We start from the raw sequence: 22,941 nt of genomic DNA, 5'->3' as shown, positions 1-22,941 counted from the left end.
GGGCCTCCCTCTGACACACTGACCCCTGGGCCACCCCCCCTCCCTCCCTCCGACACACTGACACCTGGGCCTCCGTCCCTCCCTCCCTCCCTCTGACACACTGACCCCCGGGCCTGCCTCCCTCCCTCCGACACACTGACCCCCGGGCCTGCCTCCCTCCGACACACTGACCCCCGGGCCACCCACCCCCCCGCCCGCCGACACACTGACCCCTGGGTCTGCCTCCCTCCGACACACTGACCCCTGGGCCACCCCCCGTCCCTCCCTCCGACACACTGACCCCGGGCCCTCCGTCCCTCCCTCCGACACACTGACCCCCGGGCCTCCGTCCCTCCCTCCCTCCGACACACTGACCTCCGGGCCTCCCTCCCACCCTCCCTCTGACACACTGACCCCCGGGCCTGCCTCCCTCCCTCCCTCCGACACACTGACCCCCGGGCCTGCCTCCCTCCCTCCCTCCGACACACTGACCCCCGGGCCTGCCTCCCTCCCTCCCTCCGACACACTGACCCCCGGGCCTGCCTCCCTCCGACACACTGACCCCTGGGCCACCCCACCTCCCTCCCTCCGACACACTGACCCCCGGGACTCCCTCCCTCCGACACACTGACCCCCGGGCCTCCCTCCCTTGCCTCCCTCCCTCTGACACACTGACCCCTGGGCCTCCCTCCTTCTGACACACTGACCCCCGGGCCTCCCTCCCTCTGACACACTGACCCCCGGGCCTCCCTCCCTCTGACACACTGACCCCCGGGCCTCCCTCCCTCTGACACACTGACCCCCGGGCCTCCCTCCCTCCCTCCCTCCGACACACTGACCTCCGGGCCTCCGTCCCTCCCTCCCTCCGACACACTGACCTCCGGGCCTCCGCCCCTCCCTCCCTCCGACACACTGACCTCCGGGCCTCCGTCCCTCCCTCCCTCCGACACACTGACCTCCGGGCCTCCGTCCCTCCCTCCCTCCGACACACTGACCTCCGGGCCTCCGTCCCTCCCTCCCTCCGACACACTGACCTCCGGGCCTCCGTCCCTCCCTCCCTCCGACACACTGACCTCCGGGCCTCCGTCCCTCCCTCCGACACACTGACCTCCGGGCCTCCGTCCCTCCCTCCCTCCGACACACTGACCTCGGGGCCTTCCTCCCTCCCTCTGACACACTGACCTCCGGGCCTCCCTCCCTCCCTCCCTCTGACACACTGACCCCCAGGCCTCCCTCCCTTTGACACACTGACCCCGGGTCCTCCGTCCCTCCCTCCGACACACTGACCCCCGGGCCTGCCTCCCTCCCTCCGACACACTGACCCCGGTTCCTCCGTCCCTCCCTCCGACACACTGACCCCGGGTCCTCCGTCCCTCCCTCCGACACACTGACCCCGGGTCCTCCGTCCCTCCCTCCGACACACTGACCCCGGGTCCTCCGTCCCTCCCTCCGACACACTGACCCCGGGTCCTCCGTCCCTCCCTCCGACACACTGACCCCCGGGCCTCCCTCCCTTCCCTCCCTCCGACACACTGACCCCCGGGCCTCCCTCCCTTCCCTCCGACACACTGACCCCCGGGCCTCCCTCCCTTCCCTCCGACACACTGACCCCCGGGCCTCCCTCCCTTCCCTCTGACACACTGACCCCTGGGCCACCCCCCCTCCCTCCCTCTGACACACTGACCCCTGGGCCACCCCCCCTCCCTCCCTCTGACACACTGACCCCCGGGCCTGCCTCCCTCCCTCCCTCCGACACACTGACCCCCGGGCCTGCCTCCCTCCCTCCGACACACTGACCCCCGGGCCTGCCTCCCACCCTCCCTCCGACACACTGACCCCCGGGCCTGCCTCCCTCCGACACACTGACCCCTGGGCCACCCCCCCCTCCCTCCCTCCGACACACTGACCCCGGGTCCTCCATCCCTCCCTCCGACACACTGACCCCTGGGCCACCCCCCCTCCCGCCCGCCGACACACTGACCCCCGGGCCTGCCTCCCTCCCTCCGACACACTGACCCCTGGGCCACCCCCCCTTCCCTCCCTCCGACACACCGACCCCGGGTCCTCCCTCCCTCCCTCCGACACACCGACCCCCGGGCCTGCTTCCCTCCCTCCCTCCGACACACTGACCCCCGGGCCTGCTTCCCTCCGACACACTGACCCCAGGGCCTGCCTCCCTCCGACACACTGACCCCTGGGCCACCCCCCCTCCCTCCCTCCGACACACTGACCCCGGGTCCTCCGTCCCTCCCTCCGACACACTGACCCCCGGGCCTGCCTCCCTCCCTCCGACACACTGTCCCCCGGGCCTGCCTCCCTCCGACACACTGACCCCCGGGCCACCCCCCCTCCCGCCCGCCGACAAACTGACCCCCGGGCCTGCCTCCCTCCGACACACTGACCCCTGGGACACCCCCCCTCCCTCCCTCCGACACACTGACCCCGGGTCCTCCGCCCCTCCCTCCGACACACTGACCCCCGGGCCTGCTTCCCTCCCTTCCTCCGACACACTGACCTCCGGGTCTCCCTCCCTCCCTCCGACACACTGACCCCCGGGCCTCCCTCCCTCCCTCCGACACACTGACCCCCGGGCCTCCCTCCCTCCCTCCGACACACTGACCCCCGGGCCTCCCTCCCTCCCTCCGACACACCGACCCCCGGGCCTCCCTCCCTCCCTCCGACACACCGACCCCCGGGCCTCCCTCCCTCCCTCCGACACACCGACCCCCGGGCCTCCCTCCCTTCCCTCCGACACACCGACCCCCGGGCCTCCCTCCCTTCCCTCCGACACACCGACCCCCGGGCCTCCCTCCCTTCCCTCCGACACACCGACCCCCGGGCCTCCCTCCCTTCCCTCCGACACACCGACCCCCGGGCCTCCCTCCCTTCCCTCCGACACACCGACCCCCGGGCCTCCCTCCCTTCCCTCCGACACACCGACCCCCGGGCCTCCCTCCCTTCCCTCCGACACACCGACCTCCGTCCCTCCCTCCCTTCCCTCCGACACACCGACCTCCGTCCCTCCCTCCCTTCCCTCCGACACACCGACCTCCGTCCCTCCCTCCCTTCCCTCCGACACACCGACCCCCGGGCCTCCCTCCCTTCCCTCCGACACACCGACCCCCGGGCCTCCCTCCCTTCCCTCCGACACACCGACCCCCGGGCCTCCCTCCCTTCCCTCCGACACACCGACCCCCGGGCCTCCCTCCCTTCCCTCCGACACACCGACCTCCGGGCCTCCCTCCCTTCCCTCCGACACACCGACCCCCGGGCCTCCCTCCCTTCCCTCCGACACACCGACCCCCGGGCCTCCCTCCCTTCCCTCCGACACACCGACCCCCGGGCCTCCCTCCCTTCCCTCCGACACACTGACCTCCGTCCCTCCCTCCCTCCCTCTGACACACTGACCCCGGGTCCTCCGTCCCTCCCTCCGACACACTGACCCCCGGGCATGCCTCCCTCCCTCCCTCTGACACACTGACCCCGGGGCCTCCCTCTGACACACTGACCCCTGGGCCACCCCCCCTCCCTCCCTCCGACACACTGACACCTGGGCCTCCGTCCCTCCCTCTGACACACTGACCTCCGGGCCTCCCTCCCTCCCTCTGACACACTGACCTCCGGGCCTCCCTCCCTCTGACACACTGACCCCCGGGCCTGCCTGCCTCCCTCTGACACACTGACCCCGGGTCCTCCGTCCCTCCCTCCGACACACTGACCCCCGGGCCTGCCTCCCTCCCTCCCTCCCTCCGACACACTGACCCCCGGGCCTGCCTCCCTCCCTCCCTCCGACACACTGACCCCCGGGCCTGCCTCCCTCCGACACACTGACCCCTGGGCCACCCCCCCCTCCCTCCCTCCGACACACTGACCCCGGGTCCTCCGTCCCTCCCTCCGACACACTGACCCCTGGGCCACCCCCCCTCCCTCCCTCCGACACACTGACCCCCGGGCCTGCCTCCCTCCCTCCGACACACTGACCCCCGGGCCTGCCTCCCTCCGACACACTGACCCCCGGGCCACCCACCCCCCCGCCCGCCGACACACTGACCCCTGGGCCTGCCTCCCTCCGACACACTGACCCCTGGGCCACCCCCCGTCCCTCCCTCCGACACACTGACCCCGGGCCCTCCGTCCCTCCCTCCGACACACTGACCCCCGGGCCTCCGTCCCTCCCTCCCTCTGACACACTGACCCCCGGGCCTGCCTCCCTCCCTCCCTCCGACACACTGACCCCCGGGCCTGCCTCCCTCCCTCCCTCCGACACACTGACCCCCGGGCCTACCTCCCTCCCTCCCTCCGACACACTGACCCCCGGGCCTGCCTCCCTCCGACACACTGACCCCTGGGCCACCCCACCTCCCTCCCTCCGACACACTGACCCCCGGGACTCCCTCCCTCCGACACACTGACCCCCGGGCCTCCCTCCTTCCCTCCCTCTGACACACTGACCCCCGGGCCTCCATCCATTCCCTCTGACACACTGACCCCGGGGCCTACCTGCCTCCGACACACTGACCCCCGGGCCTCCCTCCTTCCCTCCCTCCCTCTGACACACTGAACCACGGGCCTCCCTCCCTCCCTCTGACGCACTGACCCCCGGGCCTCCCTCCCTCCCACCCTCCCTCTGACGCACTGACCCCCGGGCCTCCCTCCCTCGCTCTGACACACTGACCCCCGGGCCTCCCACCCTCCGACACACTGACCCCTGGGCCTCCTTCCTACCCTCCCTCCCTCTGACGCACTGACCCCCTGGCCACCCTCCCTCCCTCTGACGCACTGACCCCCTGGCCACCCTCCCTCCCTCTGACGCACTGACCCACCAGGCCTCCCTCCTTCCCTGACACACTGACCCCGGGGCCTCCCTCCCTCTGACACACTGACCCCGGGGCCTCCCTCCCTCCCTCTGACACACTGACCCCGGGGCCTCCCTCCCTCCCTCTGACACACTGACCCCGGGCCCCCCTCCCTCCCTCTCACACACTGACCCGGGGCCCCCCCCTCCCTCCCTCTCACACACTGACCCGGGGCCCCCCCCTCCCTCCCTCTCACACACTGACCCGGGGCCCCCCCCTCCCTCCCTCTCACACACTGACCCGGGGCCCCCCCCTCCCTCCCTCTCACACACTGACCCGGGGCCCCCCCCCTCCCTCCCTCTCACACACTGACCCGGGGCCCCCCCCTCCCTCCCTCTCACACACTGACCCGGGGCCCCCCCTCCCTCCCTCTCACACACTGACCCGGGCCCCCCCCTCCCTCCCTCACGACACACTGACCCCCAGCCACGCTCCCGCCCTCACGACACACTGACCCCCAGGCCACGCTCCCGCCCTCACGACACACTGACCCCCTGGGCCTCCCGCCCTCTGACACACTGACACACTGACCCCCGGGCCTCCCTCCCTCCCTCTGACACACTGACCCGGGGCCCCCCTCCCTCCCTCTCACACACTGACCCCCGGGCCTCCCTCCCTCCCTCCCTCACGACACACTGACCCCCGGACCTCCCTCCCTCTCACACACTGACCCCCGGGCCTCCCTCCCTCACGACACACTGAACCACGGGCCTCCCTCCCTCCCTCTGACACACGGACCCCCGGGCCTCCCTCGCTCTCACACACTGACCCCCTGGGCTTCCCTCCCTCTGACACACTGACCCCCTGGGCCTCCCTCCCTTGCCTCCCTCCTCTGACACACTGACCCCCGGGCCTCCCTCCTTCTGACACACTGACCCCCGGGCCTCCCTCCCTCTGACACACTGACCCCCGGGCCTCCCTCCCTCTGACACACTGACCCCCGGGCCTCCCTCCCTCTGACACACTGACCCCCGGGCCTCCCTCCCTCTGACACACTGACCCCCGGGCCTCCCTCCTTCCCTCCCACTGACACACTGACCCCCGGCCCTCACTCCCTCCCTCTGACGCACCGACCCCGGGGCCTCCCTCCCTCCGACGCACTGACCCCCGGGCCTCCATCCCTTCCCTCTGACACACTGACCCCCGGGCCTCCCTCCTTCTGACACACCGACCCCGGGGCCTCCCTCCCTCCGACGCACTGACCCCCGGGCCTCCATCCCTTCCCTCTGACACACTGACCCCGGGGCCTACCTGCCTCCGACGCACTGACCCCCGGGCCTCCCTCCTTCCCTCCCTCCCTCCCTCTGACGCACTGACCCCCGGGCCTCCCTCCTTCCCTCCCTCTGACACACTGACCCCGGGGCCTCCCTCCCTCCCTCTGACACACTGACCCCCAGGCCACGCTCCCTCCCTCTGACACACTGACCCCCAGGCCACGCTCCCTCCCTCACGACACACTGACCCCCAGCCACGCTCCCGCCCTCACGACACACTGACCCCCAGGCCACGCTCCCGCCCTCACGACACACTGACCCCCTGGGCCTCCCGCCCTCACGACACACTGACACACTGACCCCCGGGCCTCCCTCCCTCCCTCTGACACACTGACCCCCTGGGCCTCCCTCCCTCTGACACACTGACCCCCTGGGCCTCCCTCCCTCTGACACACTGACCCCCTGGGCCTCCCTCCCTCTGACACACTGACCCCCTGGGCCTCCCTCCCTCTGACACACTGACCCCCTGGGCCTCCCTCCCTCTGACACACTGACCCCCTGGGCCTCCCTCCCTCTGACACACTGACCCCCTGGGCCTCCCTCCCTCTGACACACTGACCCCCTGGGCCTCCCTCCCTCTGACACACTGACCCCCTGGGCCTCCCTCCCTCTGACACACTGACCCCCTGGGCCTCCCTCCCTCTGACACACTGACCCCCTGGCCTCCCTCCCTCTGACACACTGACCCCCTGGGCCTCCCTCCCTCTGACACACTGACCCCCTGGGCCTCCCTCCCTCTGACACACTGACCCCCTGGGCCTCCCTCCCTCTGACACACTGACCCCCTGGGCCTCCCTCCCTCTGACACACTGACCCCCTGGCCTCCCTCCCTCTGACACACTGACCCCCGGGCCCCCCTCTCTCTGACACACTGACCCGGGGCCCCCCTCCCTCCCTCCCTCTCACACACTGACCCGGGGCCCCCCTCCCTCCCTCTGACACACTGACCCCGGGCCCCCCTCCCTCCCTCTGACACACTGACCCCGGGCCCCCCTCCCTCTGACACACTGACCCCGGGCCCCCCTCCCTCCCTCCCTCCCTCTGACACACTGACCCCGGGCCCCCCTCCCTCCCTCTGACACACTGACCCCCGGGCCCCCCTCCCTCTCACACACTGACCCCCGGGCCCCCCTCCCTCTCACACACTGACCCCCGGGCCCCCCTCCCTCTCACACACTGACCCCCGGGCCCCCCTCCCTCTCACACACTGACCCCCGGGCCCCCCTCCCTCTCACACACTGACCCCCGGGCCCCCCTCCCTCTCACACACTGACCCCCGGGCCCCCCTCCCTCTCACACACTGACCCCCGGGCCCCCCTCCCTCTCACACACTGACCCCGGGCCCCCCTCCCTCTCACACACTGACCCCGGGCCCCCCTCCCTCTCACACACTGACCCCGGGCCCCCCTCCCTCTCACACACTGACCCCGGGCCCCCCTCCCTCTCACACACTGACCCCGGGCCCCCCTCCCTCTCACACACTGACCCCGGGCCCCCCTCCCTCTCACACACTGACCCCGGGCCCCCCTCCCTCTCACACACTGACCCCCGGGCCCCCCTCCCTCTCACACACTGACCCCGGGGCCTCTCTTTCTGTTTTGCTGCTGAATCTACGCAGCTGGGAGCCGCCATTTTGGGTTTTAAAAGCAGCAACTTCAGTGACAGCTGCAGCCCGAGATGCCGCGAGTCCACCGTGCGGCCCGGCTTTACAGCAGACCCCAGTGAGTAGAGCCGCCCGTCCTGGCCTGGCCTGCAGCTTACCGGCTGAAGCAGAAGGCGGTGCTCCCTCCGCTGTGTCCGGGGACTCGAGACTGACCGAGCGCCGCTCCAGTACCTCCGCGTGCCTCAGCACTCCGCTCCGGAACTCACTGACTTACCGCGTCACCGCCCACCGCCACGTCCCCCGTCACTGTGCCCGTCCGCGGATCACACCACGTGCTTTGCTTTGCTCCTGTCGCGACTTGGGAATCCCTGGGACACCACTTGTTTGAATAACAAGCGCTTGTTTAGTGCATTGTTGTTATTGAGGTTACTTACTGTCTGTCACTGTCAAATTTAGCAACGTTTCATACAGGAAAGTGTGGCACCTTTTTCATGCAATGAATAGCTTGGACTAAATGGCAATAATTCATGAAAATGGCTTTGCAAAAAGAACAGGGGAAATTTGGTCTCAGGTCGTTTTCAGTTCAAAAGTATAACTATATCAAGTTTAAACTTTCTTTTAAGTTGAGGAAATGATATAATTGAAATCAATATTCAATTACTTAATCGGATCTAAGAGTCATAGAGTCATAGAGATGTACTGTTCGGTCCAACGTGTCCATCTTAACCTCATCTAGTTCCATTTGCCAGCACTTGACCCTTATCCCCTAAGCCCTTCCTATTCATATACCCATCCAGGTGCCTTTTAAATGTTATAATTAGAGTCATAGAGATACACAGCATGGAAATAGACCGTTTGGTCCAACTCGTCTGTGCCGACCAGATATCCCAACCCAATCTGGTCCCACCTGCCAGCAAACAGCCCATAATCCTCTAAACCCTTCCTTCCTATTTGTGTACTCCTCTAGATGCCTTTTAAATGTTGCAAACGTACTAGCCTCCACCGCCTCCTGGCAGCTCCAACAATCAAGGAGCTAAAATTAAATCACCTTAGACAGTGATTGCAGATTGAGGACGTTGGGTTTGCTGGGTCTGAAATAGCTGATCATACAAATTTCAAAACAAAATGGATGAACTGGAGAGTGCAAATAGAAATGAATAAGTATGATCTGATATCCATTACAGAGACATTGCTGCAGGGTAAAATGTATCGCGCCCTGAATGATAAAGGATACAGCCTGTGTAAGAATGGCAAGAAAGTAGGAACAGGTGGAGAAATGGCTCTCTTAGTTAATTATGAAATTAGCCTGATAGAAAGGGATGATCTAAGTTCAATAAGCCAAGGCAGTTAGGACAATTAATGTGGAAATTAGAAATTATAAAGGTTAGAAATTTTGTACGAGAATAGTGTCCAGGCCTGTAACAGTAACCACATGGTGGGGTGGGACATCAAGAAGAAATAATTAGAGGTTATCAGAAAGGCGCAGCAATGGGGCATTTTAGTTTACTTATCAACTGGAAAAATTATGTGGGCAAAGATAGCCTAGATTTGGAGTTCATTGAATATTTTTCAGGTAGTTCCTTGGAACAGCACATTCTGGAGTCAACCAGAGAGCAGGTTGTATTAAACCTGGTGCAATGAGATAGGACTAAATAGCAATCTCATAGGGATGGTGCCCAAAGGTAGCAGTGACCATAATATCATAATATCAACATTCAACATAATATACTGAATGTTGCATTCTGTAATGAGAGAGAGCGATAGAGAGAGAGAGAGAGAGAGATCTCTTCCCCAAGACTAATGTTTACAATTTTAATTAGGACAATTATGAGGTCATGAAAGAAGAGCTGGCTAAAGTGAATTGTAAAATTAGATTTTAAAAATGTCAAAAGATGTAAGGGGATATTTCAAAATATAGGGAATAGATACTTTCCAATGAATAAAATAAAATCCACAGGATGGACCCACCAATTGTGATGAACTGTAAATGTTAAAGACTGTATGAAACTAAAAGAAAAAGCAAAGGTAGGTCAGACGATTGGACGGAATATTTTAAAATGATAAAAATATTAATAATGGAAGAAAAATCATAGTACAACAGAAAGCTAGCCAGAAACAAAATATTGGTAGTAACAATTTCTCTATATATTTAAAGAAGGAAAGAGTTAATAAAGTGGGCATTGATCTAATAGAAAATAAGATCAGAGAATTAATAATGGAAAATAAAGCAATAGCAGATTAACAGATAATTTGCGGCAACTTTCTATGTAGAGGATACAAGTAAGATCCCAGAAGTGGCAATAAACCAGAAAATGGAAATGAGGGAGGAGTTCAAGAAAATCACAATCACCAGAGAAATAATACTGAGTAAATTATTGAATCTGCAGACTAACAAGATGGAATTCATCCTGGTGTCTTAAACGAAGTGGCTCTGAGGTAGCTGCCACACTAGTTTTAATTTTCCAAACTCCCTTGATTCGGGCTGGTCCCATTAAATTGGAAGATAGCGAATGTAGCTTCTCTATTCAAAAAGGGAGGAACACAGAAAACAGGACACTACAGGCTAATTAGCTTAACAAGGGTCATTGGGAAAATTTTAAGAAACTATTATTAAAGAAGTTATAGCAGAGTATTTAGATAAATTCAAGTTAATCAGGAAGAATCAATGTTGTTTTATAAAAGGGAAGTCTTGTTTGACTAAACTATTGGAGCTCTTTGAGAAGATCCGCATGCTGTGAATAAAGGGGAACTTGTGGATGCAGTTTTTACATTTGCAGAAGGCATGTGATAAAGTTCCACATCAAAGGTAATTGCAAATAGTAAATGTTCATGGTGTAGGGGGGCAGCACATTGGCATAGATAAAAGACTGTTTGGCAAACATGAAGCAGAGGAGGTGTAAATGTATCAAGTTGTGTGTCACATGCTGGGATTTGAAATGTTTTCAAATTATATAGATGACTTGTATGAAGAGACAGAAACTGTGGATGCCAGGTTTGTTGATGACACAAAGAGAGATAGGATATTAAGTTGGCAAGAAAACACGAGGAGTTTACAAAAACATATAAGTGGAGTAAGTGAGGGAACAAAGATGTAGCAAATGGGGCATAACGTGGGAAAATCAAATTGTCCATTTTGGGAGGAAGAATTAAAAAAGGAAACATATTATCTAAATGGTGAGAGACTGCAGAAGTCTGTAATTTAGAGAGATCTCAGTGTCCTCATGCATGAATCAAAAAAGCCTGGTATGCGAGCACAGCAAGTAATTACAAAAGCTAATACAATGTTTCATACATCCCAAAGGGAATTAAGTACAAAAGTAGGGAGATTATTCGTCAGTTATACAGAACATGTGGGAGATCATGTTTGGAATACTGTGCACAATATTGTTCACCATATTGACAAAAAATGTAAATGCACTGCAGGCAGTTCAGAGAACGTTTACTGAACTAATACCTGAAATGAGTGCCTTGTCTAATGAGGAAAGGAAAATAACCTAGGCTTATACCCACTCAAGTTTAGAATTGTAAGAGTCAATTTTGAAACATAAAATTCTGAGGGGACTTCAATGGGTGAATGTGGAGAGATGTTTCCTCTTCAGGGAGAATCCAGAATGGCTGCTTAAAAACTTGAAGACTTTCACTTAAAACAGATTAGATTTTTTTTTTACTCTGAGGATTTTGAGTCTTTGGAACTCTTTTGCTTAAAAGTGATGGAAGCAGTTCCTTGAATATTTCTAAGGGAGTGGAAGATAGGCTCTTGTTAATTAAGGGAATAAAATATTATTAGTATAAGGTGGAAATGTGAAGGTTATAAACAGATCAGCATTGACCTTTATAACGATATACAAAGAGAAAAAGATGAGTGTGGATGAATGTAGGTCATTGACAATTAGGAACAGGGAATTAAACACATACATTGGTCTTCACAAAGGAGAACACAAAAGTTGTGGAAAATAGGGTCCAGTGGGAAGGAAGTCAGAATTAGTAGAGAAATAGAGATTAAAAGCAAATAAATCGCCAGGGCCTCATAATCTACATCCCAGAGTATTTAAGGAAGTGGCCCGAGAAATAATTGATGCATTGGTGATTGTATTTCAAGGTTCTTTGGCGTCTGAAACAGATGCTATAGATTGGCTGGTCACTAATCTAACCCTACGATCTAAAAGAAGCAGTAGAGAGAAAACCAGGAATTACTGGCTGGTTAACCTGACCAGAGTAATGGGGAAACTTTTAGAGTCTATTTTATTAAGAAAATACCTAATAGTAGAGCACTTGGAAAGCAATAACAGGATTGAACAGAGTGGGCATGGATTTACAAATGGGAAATCATGTTTCACAAACCTGCTGAAATATTTCAAGGATGTAAGTAGTGGAGTTGGTAGGCTGGGGAGTGGCTGGATGCAGTTTCCTTAGCCTTTCAGAAGGATTTTGATAAGGTCCAACATAAAGGATTAGCATGTAAAATTAAAGTGTGGGGAATTGGAGTTGTGTCCTAATTTCAGTAGAGAACTGGTTGGCAGACTGAAAATAAACAGTAGGAATAAACAATCTTTTTCCAAGTGGTTGTCAGTGGCCAGTGGGCTACTGCAGGGATCAGTACATGGACCCCAGCTATTCACAATATATATTAATGATTTAGATGAGAGAACTGAGTGTAATATCTTCAAGTTTGGAGATAATACAAAGCTGAATAGGAGGGCGAACTATGAGTAAGATGCAGAAATGCTTCAGTTTCTTTTGATCAAGGTCTCTCTCTGTCAAGACTAAGTGCTTGGCATGGAGTATGAGAAATTCATGCAACTTTCAAATGTCAAAATGAGGTCTGGGGGCTGAAGCATTAGGACCATTGTAAACATGCCTAATTGTCATTATAGCTCAGGAATTCAGGCATTCGGACATTGACATTGCCATCCTAAGGGAGACCTGGTGAAGAGGAGAAGTCTATTAAATGATCAAGGTGAAGGATCCACCTTTTTCTGGAAGGGCAGAGCTGGAGTTCTGGAGTTGTGCAGGGATAACTCACATTGACCTGGACACTCTAGGCATGGTTCTTTGGATTAGTTAAATATAATTAACAAATCCTCCATTGGCAGTTTGGGTCTAAAAAAATGAGCCATTGTGCTATCCCCTCAAGCCCATATCTATCATAATTATCATGCAGAGACTACTGTGGTTGGAAGGGACCCTGAGAATTGTAAAGATATATAGCACAGAAACGGACTCTTCGGTCCAACTTGTCCATGCCAACCAGATATCCTAAATGAACATAATCCCATTTGCCAGCATGCAGTCCATATCCCTCTAAACCCTTCCTATTCATATAACCATCCAGTTGCTTTTTAAATATTGTAGCAGCTTTCATCAGCTCGTTCCATCAACACACCAACCACCACATGAAAAAGTTGCCCCTCAGCTCCATTTTAAATCTTGCCAGTCTCACCTTAAACCAATGGGCTCTAGTTTTGTCGATTAGATCTTGTCTATTTACCTACCCATGCCCCCCATGATTTTATAAACCTCTATAAGGTCACCCCTCAGCCTTGTGGATAGGTACTTGAAAATTTGCTCATTTCATTAACAAATAGCATTACGCAAATGATGGTGTGCAGATCTCCAGGCCTACATAGAAAAACTTCCTTTATTGTCTCCTATGGAGCGATTTGCTGAAGAATTTCCTATTTTGACTTTCAGTGAAAATGATAAGAGTGGAATGCACTACTTAATGATCTTTGGATGTTTATTTCACCCAGAAGGTAGAAGAGGCAGAAACCCTCATAACATTTAAGAATTATTTAGATAAGCACACCAAATGCCATAGCATACTTATGGGCCAAGTAGTGGAAAATAGGACTAGAGTAGATACATGGCCGGTATAGACTCAATGGGCTGAATAGCTTCTTTCAATGCTGTAAAACTCTATGAAGCCAGACAGTAAGGACGTGGAAAGGAGTGTTGCTATCTAGTGGTGTGAAGTAGCAAGTTAATTCTGAATCTCAGAATTTGTTGGCTGACATTGACAATGCAGATACTGTAAGACCCTTTATTTGTGCAGTATATGTGGCCCTTGCTGGCAATTAGGAAATCAAGGACCACCATTCTCAGCACATATTATGAGATTTCCCACACAGAGAGGAAAACAATCTGTCAGAGCAAAACAAAAGTGTACCTATGTCAGGACCTTTTTGCAAGTCCAAGTATTTGAAGTGGTGTATGGTGTATATGGGGTGGAGACATAAGGTGCTCCCAGTGTGGTCTTCTCTATATCAGGGAGACTGACCATAACCTTAGGGAACAGTTCACCAAGCATTGCAACTGGGTCTGCAGGGGCTGATCGGACCTCCCAGTCATTGCCCATTCAATTCCCCCAACCACTTTGTTTCTAACATCACCATCCTTGGCCTCCTCCAATGCCAAAATGAACCACAGAGCAAATTGGAGGTTCAACACCTTATCTTCCCCTTGGACACCCTACAGCTCAGATAACTCAACATTGATTTCTCCAATTTCTTATAACCTCCCTCCCCATTGCCTGACTCCCTCCCCAGCCCTTCCCCGTCCCTTCCACTGCTCCCTGCCAGCAACCTGATTCATTCCTTCCACTGACCAACCAAATTGTACCCTCTACCTGTCTTCACTTGTCCCCACTTCACCACCCTGCCCCCTTCACCCCCTGTATCTGCAGCTTCCCCCACACCCACACCCAGTCCTGAAGAAAGGTCATACACGAAATGTCAATTTCTCCACCTCCTGATGCTGATTGGCTTGCTGTGTCCTTCCAGCCTCCTACCTGTGTGTATGAGGTGCGCACACATGGCTCTGTGGCGCCGCCTGTCTTTGAGCCACTGACCTGCCGCCCAATGCTCACGTCCAGATGGTTGCCTGGCGACAGTAAAAAAATCAACATTCCAGACGGGGAGACGCAGATCCTGTAGGCGAGAGGGGGGGACACGGTGCATGCCCTCTGAAACCAAACATTTCCAAAGTATTAGCGGTCACCATAAAGTTTAGGAGAGATGTTGAGCGACGTCCAACCTTTAAAACCTGTATATGCAGGAAAATTCACTGACACTGATCCAGTGCTGGATACAGTATGTACCGAATAGTTTCTTTCTTCTTCTTCCTAGTTTCTGCTCATTGTGTTATCTGTGTCAATTATTGTAAAGTATACCTTTCGCATTATTTTTGGAATTATTCCCCCAAACGTTTATTTTTTAATCTTTATTTAATTTAATCCTTATTTAATTGCCAGAAATCAGCAACGAAACCGACGCACGAAGAGTACATGCAGTGATCAGAGACTGGTGGTAATATATGTTTCTTTTGCAGGCGGGGAGATTGGTACCTATTACTGGGAGAGTTGTGGACTGTCTGACAGAAGTCCAGCCCAGGGTATGTAAACACGCTGTAACTTTACAGTTTCAAAATGATACAGGCGTTTGCTTGCGCAACAGGATCGTATTGATCTGATGACATTTGGGGACAGCGAGATTTTATTTTCAATAGACGGCCACGCGTGCCAAGGCTTGAAAAAAATTTGCAATCACCTCAAAAGCTCGTAGCTGAAGACGAAACCAGACATGAGGCTTTATAACTAGTGTATTACGCTTAAGTACGTAGTTCACAATTAATGGATTAGGGAAAAAAGCACATTAATATGTACATTTTCAACATACGAACCAAGCCGTTAACTATTTACCCAAAAGTTACCTCAGTAAATATTCTTTCATTTGCAACCCACAGAGAGTGATTGAGGTCCAAATATTGAATGTTTTCAATGATTTAGATATAATTCTTAGGGCTAAAGGGATCAAAGAGTATGAAGAAAATGTGATAACAAGATAGTGAGTTGGATGATCAGACATAATCATATTAAATGAGAGAGCAGGCTCAAAGGGCTGAATGGCCTATTCCTGCACGTATTTTGTATATTTCTGTGCTTTATTCACCTCAATTCAAACTGGCGTGCTTAATTCTGCACCCCCTATTTAGTTTCTGGGAGCAATGGTTTTACAGATTGACTTCCCCCAGGTTCATAGTTGAGACTTTTTGATCCTCAGGAGACTGCCCAAAATGAATAGAATGGGATACTATCTACTAAAGAATGATAAAAGAGGCAATAGTTATTCTGACATCATATGCAGCGTTCCATGGTCATTGGCCAAAAGATTGGCCAGGTGATTAACATTGTGTAGGTTATCAGTCCCCAAAATGAAGTATTTTAACAGGGATCGGTGGGAAGTGAGGTGGAGAGAGAGAGAGAGTCTGGGTGAACAAGCATTCATTTTCTTAGGAGAATGCCAGGAATTTGAGGGAAGAATAAAGAATGTTAGCATCAAAAGCTACCATCAAAGACTCCTAAATATTAGGCTGAACACCCCACTGATTCAAACCACAGGAGTCCACAGGGTCTGCCTCTCCATTCTACAGAATGGCTCAGAATTGGTAAAGCATTCTCATCTGTTGTATATTTTCTCTCTGTCTAATTAAATAATGGACTATATCTAAGCTGCTGCTTCTTAACAAACTCAACCTCTGATAGTTTATTAACCATCTGAAAAACCATTAATAGTGGCTTCAAAGCTGAGAAGTGACAGCAGAGTGGGTAAAGAGTTGCAGAAGACAGAGGTGGGCTATCTAGGCCAACTGAGTGGAAAAGGCCACAAGGAGAGAAATATTCTTTTTTTTTCTGGAAGACAAAGTAATTTGTGTTACAAGATCATGGAAAGTTAGCTATAAAGAGCTCCCCCACTAGGAATCAGGAGTTAACCTCTGCAAAAATATCCTGATGGATCTGCAAAGTTGTACGAAGATCCAATGTAAGTAAAGCTTGCATTTTTCCATTAATGTCAATGAGGAATTGTTGCCAATTGTTAGATTTTTGAAAGTTCGTGATCTCTATTACCTAATATAGGCAGATGACCATTTGTAATTTAAATGCTAGCACTAGTTAAAGGAAGCCTGTAGTATTTTTTAAAAAGTGCTTTCTGCCTAGAACAAGTGCTGCAAATTATTTTACCACTGCTTTTGACATGGGAAAGACACAACAGTGGCACGGTGTGTAATATAGGATTTTGTAATGCTGCTCTGGAAACTTTGGAATTCAAATATAATCTATTCACAGGAAAAAGAAGATTCTCTGAATAAACGTTTCAAAGACAGTGCGACCAGATTTCTATGGTGCTCAATATCATTTGTCTAGCTGAGACCTGGATGCAGTGCTGAAGAGGTTCATAGACCTCAGGCTTCTGACGTTTTCTTCTCTGTTTCAAATTGTTCCCAGATGATCAGATTGCTTACCATCCATTCCGTGTCTCTCACTGTGGGCCAAAAGATTAAACTCCATCCATGTGTTTGTCAGTTTCTTCACTCACATCCAGTTATGTTAAACGAGTTTACACCTTTGCCAAAATAGCAAACAAAAGTTATATGCTGTGATTGAGTTAAGTATGTATTCTCTAAGATTGCTGACTTTAGTTTCTGGGGTTATTACAACATGTTCCAATTTTTACTTAGTTATTGATTAATTTATTTACATTTTAATCCAAATCAGATACCAAAACCCTGAATAGGCATCAAAACAACCACTTTTTTCTTGTCATTGCATATCCTTACAGCCTGTTACCCCACCTGTAGTAAAGAAGTTTTTGAATACTAGCAGTCCCAAACCTGGTAAAGCCACAATTTTCTATGGCAAAGCAACTGATCCTGATGTTGCCACACAAATGGAACATGGGCTCCCGAGCAAAATCTCTACATCTGTAAGTACTTGTTGAAATGTCATGTTATTACTTCAGTTTCACTGTTAATAATTACAGTTTTTTTTTTAAACCCCATTACATATTTAAATTTACGGATATATACAAATTGAAAATGAAGCAAATTAGGGATACAGTAGCATAGCGTAGACTGATAATCTTGAGATTTAAGCTATGAAGAGAGGTTTAATAGGTTAGTATTGTTTTCATTAGAAAAAAGGAGATTGAGGAGGGACCTGATTGAGGTCTACAAAATCATGAAAGGTACAGACAGGGTAGATAGAGATAAGCTTTTTCCAGAGTGAAGGATTCAGTAACTAGAGGTCACGCTTTCAAGATGAGAGTTGAAAAGTTTAAGGGGGATACACGCCGCAGTAGTTTACACAGAGGGTGATAGGTACCTGGAACGCATTGCCAGCAGAGGTAGTAGAGGCAGGCACGATAGATTCATTTAAATGCTTCTGGACAGATGCATGAGTAGGTGGGGAGCAGAGAGATACAGATGCTTAGGAATTGGGCGACAAGCTTAGACAGTGGATTTGGATTGGCTCAGGCTTGGAGGGCCAAAAGGCCTGTTCCTGGGCTGTAAGTTTTCTTTGTTCTTTGTTCTTGTACTTTATGATTTGACGAGATGACTTCAATTGCACCATAGAAGCTGGGGAATTTAAATTCAATTATATTGCTAAATCTATATTTAAAAGCAAGAATCAGTAATGACAATAAGATATAAAACCATAGGAAATAGGATCAGGAGTTGGCAGTATAGCCCCTCGAGCCTGCCCCACCATTCAATAGGATCATGGCTGACATTCCTCACCTTCACTTTCCTGCCCTTTCCCTGTAATCCTCGATTCCCCTATTGATCCCTTCTCTCTCTCTTAAATATATACAAGGATTGCTCCCTGTGACAAGGAGTTGCAAACGCTCATAACCCTCTAAGAGAAGAAATTCCTCCTAACCACAGTCTTAAATCGATACCCCTTTATTCTGAGACTATGCCCTTTGATCCTAGACTCCCCCATGAGGGGAAACATCCTCTCAGCATTTACCTGTAAGAATCCTGTATTTTTCAATGATGCCACCTCTCATTCTCCTTTACTCCAGTGAGTAGATTCCCAACCTATTTAATCTTTCCTCATAAGTGAATTCTTCCAAACCAGGAATCATTCTAGTGAACCTGCTCTGAACTGACTCCAGTGAAATGATATCTTTCCCTCAATAAGGGAACCAAAACTGCTTCACGGTATTCCAGATATGTTTCACCAGCACCTTGTGCAGTTGCAGTAAGGTTTCTCTACTATTATTCAACAAACCTCATGAGATAAGGGCCAATATTCCATTTGCTTTCCTAATTATCTGCTGCATCTGTGTGTTAGCTTTCTGTTTTTTGCACAAATACTTTCAAGTCCCTTTGTGTTGCAGCTTTCTGCCATTTTTTTCCAATTTAAATAATGTTCTGTTTGTTCTTTCCAAAATAAACAATGTTGTATTTTCCCACATTATATTCCACTTTTTGCCCACTCAGTTAACCTATCAGTATTTGTTTGCAAATTATTTGTATCTCTCTCCCTCAGTATGATTTTTGACCTATTTTTGTGTCTTTTTCAAACTTGGTGACAGTATATTCCCTTCCTTCCTTCCTCCATTTGTGATCCCAGCACTGAACCCTGTAGAACTCCATTCATCATGGGTTGTTAACTTGAAAAAGAACCCCTTATCCCCACTCGCTGTTTTCTTCCCAAGAGCCAATTCTCTATCCATACCAATATACTACCTCCAACACCTTTGACTCTTATCTTATGACTTAAGCTTTTGTGAGGTATACCTTGTTGATGATGAATGGTGAATTCATAAAAATATGGCCAGTTCATTGCCATTTTTATCTGGTCTGACCAGTGTGTGACTTGAAGCTTGTGCAATGTGATCGATGTCAAAACTGCCCTTCGTAATGGCCAAGCAAAACCTTGATGACAAAATTACTTGTTTCCAGCAATTCATCATCAGATGGCAGCATAAACATGTCCATCCATTATGTTGCATCAGCAATATGGTTGAAACACCCATGACTTCTGATATGTCCAGCAGCCAAACTGCAGTGTGGAAAGCTTTGGAAATAATTCTTGTTAAAACTGCAGGACATGAGTAATCAAGAATCACGGTGATACAAGCTTTCATTGTGGGTGGATTAAAGTCATGGCTGATCTGATTACTTCATGATCTCAGATGCTCAGATATGCTTTAGTCACCTTGATTATTAAGAATCTACTTCTCCCTTAAGAATATCCAGACCCTGCTTCCATTGTTTTGAGATTATCTCATCCCACTGATGACTTTCTGTGGGATATAAAGTTTTCCTCATCCCTGTCTTAAGTGGGTAATCCCTTGTTTTGAAACTGTGATCCCGAATTTTAGATTCTCCCAGAAGAGGAGACATGCTTCCCACATCCATCCTGGCAACCTTCCCAACATGGTTCAGTCAAATCATCTCTTACTCTGCTAAACACTTGTGGATACAAGGCTAACATCTCTAACCATTCCTCAAAAGGTAACCTATCCATCCCAGGTATTAGTCTGGTAAACATTCTCTGAACTGCTTCCAACACATTTCCAACCTTCCTTAAATAAGGAGACCAATACTATAAACAGTATTCCAGATGTGGTCTCACCAATACCCTGTAAATGACACTGCAATCTTAAATAGTTTTACTTTTCCAGGTTTCAGGTACAATTATAGAATTGTTCAGTGTGTAGAAAGAAAATGAGTATGAAAAATGTAAAAAAGCCAATGAGACATTTTGGCTAATTTTTCCATCTCCACCACAAACTAAAAATGAAACGTCAATGAGCCAAGTGTCATGACAACAGCTCTAAACCACATTCGCCTATGGACACATTGGCCTTTAGGCATGTGTCTTTATTAAAAGAGAACTGCTACAGCCAAAAATGACAGTGGATGTAAATTCACTGGCACAATCACATAAAAATTAGGAGCAGGAGTAGGCCGTCTGGCCTGTTGAGCCTGCTCCACTACTCAATAAGATCATGACTGGTCTTTTTGCGGACTCAGCTCCACTTACCCGCTTGCTCACCGTAACCCTTATCTCCTTTACTGTTCAAAAATCTATCTATCTTTGCCTTAAAAAGCATTCAACAAGGCAACTTCAAATGCTTCACTGAGCAGGGAATTCAACAGATTCACAGCCCTCTGGGTGAAGAAGTTCCTCCTCAACTCAGTCCTAAACCTGCTCCTCCTTATTTTGTGGCTTTTTCCCTCTAGTTCTCCTTTCACCTGCCAATGGAAACAACCTCCCTGCTTCTATCTTATTTCTTCTGCTCATAATTTCATATGGTTCTACAAGATCCCCCCCACCCCTGCCTCATCTTTCTAAATTCCAGTGAGTATAGTCCCAATCTATTCAAACTTTCATCAGAAGCCAACTCTATCAATTTCAGAATCAACCTAGTGAACTACCTCTGCACCCCCTCCAGTGCTAGTGCATCCTTTCTCAAGTAGTGTGGCCAAAACTATACACAGTACTCCAGGTGTAGCCTCACCAGCACCCTATATGGTTGTGCATGCCTTCCCTATTTTTAAACTCCAAACTTCCAGCAATGAAAGACAATATTCCATTTGCCGTCTTAATTACTTGCTGGACCTATCAACCAACTTCTTGTGATTCATGCATAAGGACATGCAGGTCCCTCTGCTCAAAGACATGCTGCAATTTCTCACTATTTAAATAATAGTCCATTTTGCTGTTCTTTCTATGAAAATGGATGACCTCACATTTACCAACATTGTGCTCCATCTGCCAGACCCTTGCCCATTCATGGAAGCTATGTATATCCTTTTGCAGACTTTCAGTGTCCTCTGCACACTTTGCTCGACCACTTTAGTACCATTTGAGAACTTTGACACATTACACTTGGTCCCCACTTGAAAATCATCTCTGAAAATTGTAACTGACATATATGACAGGCCACTGATCACCAACAAGGAAAACACCCATTCATCCCCACTGTTTGCTTTCTGTTAGTTAATCAATCTTCTATCCATGGTAATATATTACTTTAATGCCATGTACCTTTATCTTATATGGCAGCCTTTTTTGTGGCACTTTGACAAATGCCTTTTGGAAAGCCAGATACACCACATCTACCAGTTCCTTGTTGTACACTGTGCTCATAATGACCTCAAAGAACTCCAGTAAATTAGTTAAACATGACCTGTCTTTCAAGAGCCCATGCAGTGTCTGGCTGATGGGACAATTTCTATCCTGATGTCTCCCTACTTCTTCCATGATTCGAGCATTTTCCCCACTGCAGAAGTTCAGCTAATGGATCCATAGTTAGCCACCTTCTGTCTAATTCATTTTTTAAACAGTGACATCACATTTTCTGTTTTCCAATCTGCTGGGACCACACCAGAGTCCAGCAAGTTTTGGTAAATTACCACGACTGCATTTGGTATTTCCCCTGCCATCTCTTTTACTCCCCTGGGATGCATTCCATCAGGGCCATGAGACTTGTCTACCTTTAGCCCAATTAGTTTTCCCAACACCACTTCTTTAGAGATAATGATAGTTTCTAGGTCTTTAACTGTCACAGGCTACTTGTCATTAATTATTAGCATGTTATTTGTGTCTTCCATTTTGATGATTGACACAAAATACCAGTTCAATGCCTTGACCATTTCTTCATTTCCCATTATTAAATGCCCCTTCTCATCCTCTAAGGGACCAATGTTTACCTTAGCCAGTCTTTGTCATTTTATGTATTTCTGGAAACTTTTGCTTTCTGTTTTTATATTCTGAGCTAGTTTGCTCTCATAATCCACCTTACTTTTCTTTGTAGATTTATTCATGGCTTTCAGTTGACCTTTTAAGGTTTCCCACTAATCTTTGCCACTTTGCTTTAAATTTGATACCCTCCTTTAATTCCTCAGTTATCCATGATGATTATACCTTTTCCTACAGTTCTTCCTTTTCACTGGTATATACTTTTGCTGAGACCTGCGAAAAAGAACTTTGAAAGTCCTCCACTGTTCCTCAATTGTCTCACCATATAGTCTTTGCTCCCAATCTACCTTGGCCAACTCCTCCCATCCCCCTTCTCCTGTAAAAACACGGTGCCTTATTTCCAAACCCTCCGCCTCTGCCGTATCTGCTCCCAGGATGAGCGATTCCATTCCAGGACATCTGAGATGTCTTCCTACAACAGGACTGTAATTTTTCCCTCCCCTATTATCAACGATGTCCTCAATCACATCTCCATTTCCTGCACCTCTGCCCTCGAACCTCACCCCCTGAAACCACAACAAGAATCCTCCGGTCCTCACGTTCCATCCCACTAATCACCAAATCCAGCATATCATCCTCCACCATTATCCCCACCTACAGTTAGACCCCATCACCAAAAATATATTTCCCTCCCACCCCTATCTGCATTCTGTGGGGTCCATTCCCTCCGTGACT

The 22,941-nt window shown here is 51.0% G+C and overlaps 2 protein-coding genes across 2 annotated transcripts in view; one reads left to right on the top strand and one right to left on the bottom strand.

Moving 5' to 3' along the window:
- Positions 1-8,013, bottom strand: part of LOC140480616 (ras-related protein Rab-5A) — a 51,277-nt gene extending 43,264 nt beyond the window's left edge. Inside the window, exon 1 of the mRNA XM_072575730.1 lies at positions 7,871-8,013. The gene's annotated coding sequence lies outside the window, so the exon portion shown is untranslated. The remainder of the gene's footprint in view (positions 1-7,870) is intronic.
- Positions 8,014-14,634: 6,621 nt separating this feature from the next.
- Positions 14,635-22,941, top strand: part of efhb (EF-hand domain family, member B) — a 55,246-nt gene continuing 46,939 nt past the window's right edge. Inside the window, exons 1-3 of the mRNA XM_072574964.1 lie at positions 14,635-14,800; positions 15,039-15,101; positions 17,327-17,470. Of these exons, the coding sequence (XP_072431065.1) occupies positions 14,726-14,800; positions 15,039-15,101; positions 17,327-17,470 (282 nt within the window). The 5' untranslated portion in view covers positions 14,635-14,725. The remainder of the gene's footprint in view (positions 14,801-15,038; positions 15,102-17,326; positions 17,471-22,941) is intronic.

Source organism: Chiloscyllium punctatum, chromosome 8, assembly GCF_047496795.1.
Source record: "Chiloscyllium punctatum isolate Juve2018m chromosome 8, sChiPun1.3, whole genome shotgun sequence".
Lineage (NCBI taxonomy): Eukaryota > Metazoa > Chordata > Chondrichthyes > Orectolobiformes > Hemiscylliidae > Chiloscyllium > Chiloscyllium punctatum.
The sequence above is the reverse complement of the archived record's forward strand: the minus strand, read 5'-3'. Positions and strand labels throughout refer to the sequence as shown.